Source organism: Cyprinodon variegatus, unplaced genomic scaffold (genome assembly GCF_000732505.1).
Source record: "Cyprinodon variegatus isolate N-32 unplaced genomic scaffold, C_variegatus-1.0 Scaffold702, whole genome shotgun sequence".
NCBI lineage: Eukaryota > Metazoa > Chordata > Actinopteri > Cyprinodontiformes > Cyprinodontidae > Cyprinodon > Cyprinodon variegatus.
The window spans coordinates 388,807-392,481 of NW_015151155.1; the positions used below are offsets into that span (position 1 = coordinate 388,807).

Sequence of the window (3,675 nt, forward strand, 5' to 3'; positions counted from 1 at the left end):
TTTCTTGGAATTCTGACTTTAATCTCAAAATTATGTATTTATTTTCTCAGAATTCTGACTTTAATCTCAGAATTATGATTTTTTTTTTTCTCAGAATTCTGATTTTAATCTCAGAATTATGACTTTTTCTCAGAATTCTGACTTTAATATCAGAATTATAACTTTTTTCTTGGAATTCTGACTTTGATCTCAGAGCTCTGACTTTTGTTCTCAGAATTCTGACTCTCCTCTCAGAATTCTGACTGTTTTCTGACAGCTAACAAACATGTAAGCATCAATCTGTAGCCATGTCCGTTTTAAAGATTAGCTCCCTTGTTTTAATCACCTTCTGCCTTTCCATCAATGAAATAACATCACCGGGGACCCCCCTGGCACGTAAAAAGTTGCCTAATTGCATAATTTCCCACCATTGTGTTACTGGCCCTCTCAAACAACTAAAATCTTTGTCAGTGAAGCTGAGTGCTCCCACATCTCTTCCTTCATAGTGCCCATCTACATTAAAATCCCCCCCAAAAAAAGATTAAAGTCAGAATTCTGACTTTTTTCCCATATTAAAGTGAAATAAAATTTAAAAATCAGTCAACTTTTTTTATTTTTTCAGTGTCCCTGTACTCTTTGGTAAAATACATTTCGGTTTTAGTGATTTTTTTGTTTTGTTTTAGGTTGTGACCTACAGATTGGAGGACAGGGCATTTTCGTCCTGCAGAGGCTGAGGTTCCTGAGCAAGAACCCAAAAATGCAATGATCTCGCAATGGAGAAATTGATCTCTTTGCATTTCATCTGCACAGGACATGTCATATCAACACCCCACCTTCAAACAGTTTTCCACTGAAGGCCAGATGAGGTTTATTTATAGTCTTAAAAACAAAACAAAATATCAGTACAATGGTGAAACTTAGACTTTTTTTATTGCTATCATAATGTAATAATGTGTAAATATTCCCTTTTTAAAGAAACAATAATATTTATTAATTCAATCACTTTTTTTAGTTAAATACATATTACAATCCAAGCTTGTACTTGAATACCAAATGTATGAATATTCATGGAGACAAATAAAATATGCCAGTGTTTGCTTGGATAATTTTAAGAGTTGCAGAAAAAAACTCATTAGAAATAAATGAAATAATCATTTTCTTTTAAAAACACCAACGTTTTTTTGTACCAAAAAAAAAAAACAACATAGAAAATTTAATCCTTTTCCAACTGATCTGATACTAAATATATACATTTTAAAGTATGCTGATTCTTACAGTGATAAATTAACCTTTATTTTAAACTCACAGTACTAAGAAAATCTGAACAAAACACAAAATTACTGAAGATATTGTCTTATTTTACCCCATTTAGAATAATAGATCTGATAATCCTACTGATTGGCAACATGGCGATATAATGGCATAATATACATTATAATATACATTGTATACAACCTCTTGTGATATAACGAGCATAGCCACTGCTGTTTTTCTTCCATGGCTCTTTTCACGCAACACATTTTCTATATCATTGTAAACAAAAATGGTATAATATGTAATTATTTAAATAAGTTATTTTAATTTATACAATAAATAGCTTGACCTGAAAAGGTAACTAAAACGTTCTGTATATCCTAATTTCAGTTTTACACTTTAACTGACCTCTTTTTTGTAGGCCTGATCTAAATCTTTCTTGGATCAACAGAAAATATGCATTTGACTTTTAAATACATATAAAATACAAATACTCCCTCTCTTGAGCAACAGGTTTTGTCATATAATACATTAATCAAGAGATTGATCTGGTTCAGAAGCCACACAAATGGCCTGACTAAGTCTTGTAAAAACGTGTTTAAATTATTTCTAATAAACGATTAGCTAAAGCCTCTTCCAATTAGGTCATTTTGAGCCTAAGATAGATGTTAAAGCACATTTGATTTTTAATCCATCATCCTTAGATGGACAGAAAACTTCCAACTTAGCAAGACATCATCCACTATCTAAACTTAAACTCATCCTTTTTGTTCCAAATGAGACATTTTATGTTTGTCTTGTATAAATTGCTAGTAAAACAGATGGTTTGTGGTTTGGACCTGACAAAATCAAAAATCTTCATTTTGGTTTGCAGAATGACACATAAATATCCCAGTGTTGGTTATGGCTTATCAGACTGATGAAAGACTGGAAGTTTTTTCCAAATCCAGCTGACTTCCATTGGGGGAATCCTTGAACTCTTCCTGGATGATGAGATGGAGCCCGCTCTCCTCCTTTGAGAGGTTGAGGTCACCAGTTTTAGGGAAAACTGCCTGGATGGAAATCTTATCTAAAGCAAAGACAACATTTTTGTCAGAGAAAAGCAAAAGCTTTTTATTAAATTAGCAGACATTAATATAAACACAAAGCCATCTCTAGCATAAGTTGGTGCACTTATCCTGCTACCTCCTCTGCCAACCCTAAACCAATGACAATGCAGGAGCCCAACAGCATTCTTGGGCAGAAGAAAATGCAGGGCTGTGACCAGCAAAGCATGATAAATTGTCTCCCAATTCTTAGTAGCAAGACAGGGGCACCAACTCTCAATTAACAGCACATCTATAAAATATATTAGTGTGACTGACATATGATACTTTTAAACTCCCTTGCTGCAAATTGGAACTATCTGTTTGGTTGTATCCATCAGCCTATGATGGATACACCCCTCTGGGTTTCTCTGCCAGGCAGGAACCTCTAAAGCAGGGGTGTCAAACCGTTCGAGAAAGGCCGGGGTGGCTGCAGGTTTTCTTTCCAACCAAGAAATCGCACACCAGACTCCATTAATCTCATTAAGTCATCATGTTCAGATTGCACTCAGTTGATGAGATGACTGGAGTCTGGCATGCGATTGCTTAGTTGGAAAGAAAACCTTTTGTATTGTGTATTTATTAGAGCTACCCTAAGGAAACCTGAAAGCATCTCTTAAAGTTAAAGCTTCTCTTTCTCCACCCTGTAACATAATTATTTAGTCAGTCACACTGCAAGTGCTGCTTTCTCTTGCAATCATAAATGATTCTACGATTTGCATGCCTAGAAATGTAAAAAAGTAATTTGTTTAAAAAAAATATGTATTACTAAGTTAAGTTGACATCTTAATCTTGTTTACTTTTAGCTCGGTTCCTCGATTTCTTCCACAGGATATTCAAGCAGGTGTAAGACACGAACACAAAGAGGGTGAGGGACAGCACAACAAAGCTGACAGCCATGGACCAGAACAGAAAGTCTCTGCTATCTCCTTGTGGCTCTGGGGATAAGTCAAACATTAGTTAGGTTCTCAGACTAAGATATTTTTTACACACTGGTGTTGGAGAAATGTGCAACAAATGACAGGCAACATATTGTTGAGGAAGCGTTGCCACATTTTCTTACCCGGTTTAGCACAAGTAGAGTCGTGAGTTTTGTTTCCTTGAATTATCTCAACAAGTCCCTTCTCGCTGCAACTGTAGATAAAAAATTATGTTCATCAATTATAAACGTCTTAAATCTTTCATTAATGCAGTTTTTCTCAGTTTTTTTTTTCAATCCCTCAAAATTTTATTTAAAAGTGTTTTTCCTAAATGAAAGTGGATGTTGCAATAAAATGGGTGAAAAAACAGTGATAGGTATAGTATATACTATGTATATATATATATATATATATATATATATATATATATATATATA

The 3,675-nt window shown here is 34.0% G+C and overlaps 1 protein-coding gene across 1 annotated transcript in view; it reads right to left on the bottom strand.

Annotated features, from left to right (window-relative positions):
- Positions 1–1,120: 1,120 nt before the first annotated feature.
- Positions 1,121–3,675, bottom strand: part of LOC107097500 (tumor necrosis factor receptor superfamily member 26-like) — a 7,046-nt gene continuing 4,491 nt past the window's right edge. The window contains exons 5-7 of the mRNA XM_015394657.1: positions 3,382–3,452; positions 3,119–3,256; positions 1,121–2,302 (exon numbers count right to left, since the gene is read on the bottom strand). Coding sequence (XP_015250143.1) covers positions 2,145–2,302; positions 3,119–3,256; positions 3,382–3,452 — 367 coding nt within the window. The 3' untranslated portion in view covers positions 1,121–2,144. The remainder of the gene's footprint in view (positions 2,303–3,118; positions 3,257–3,381; positions 3,453–3,675) is intronic.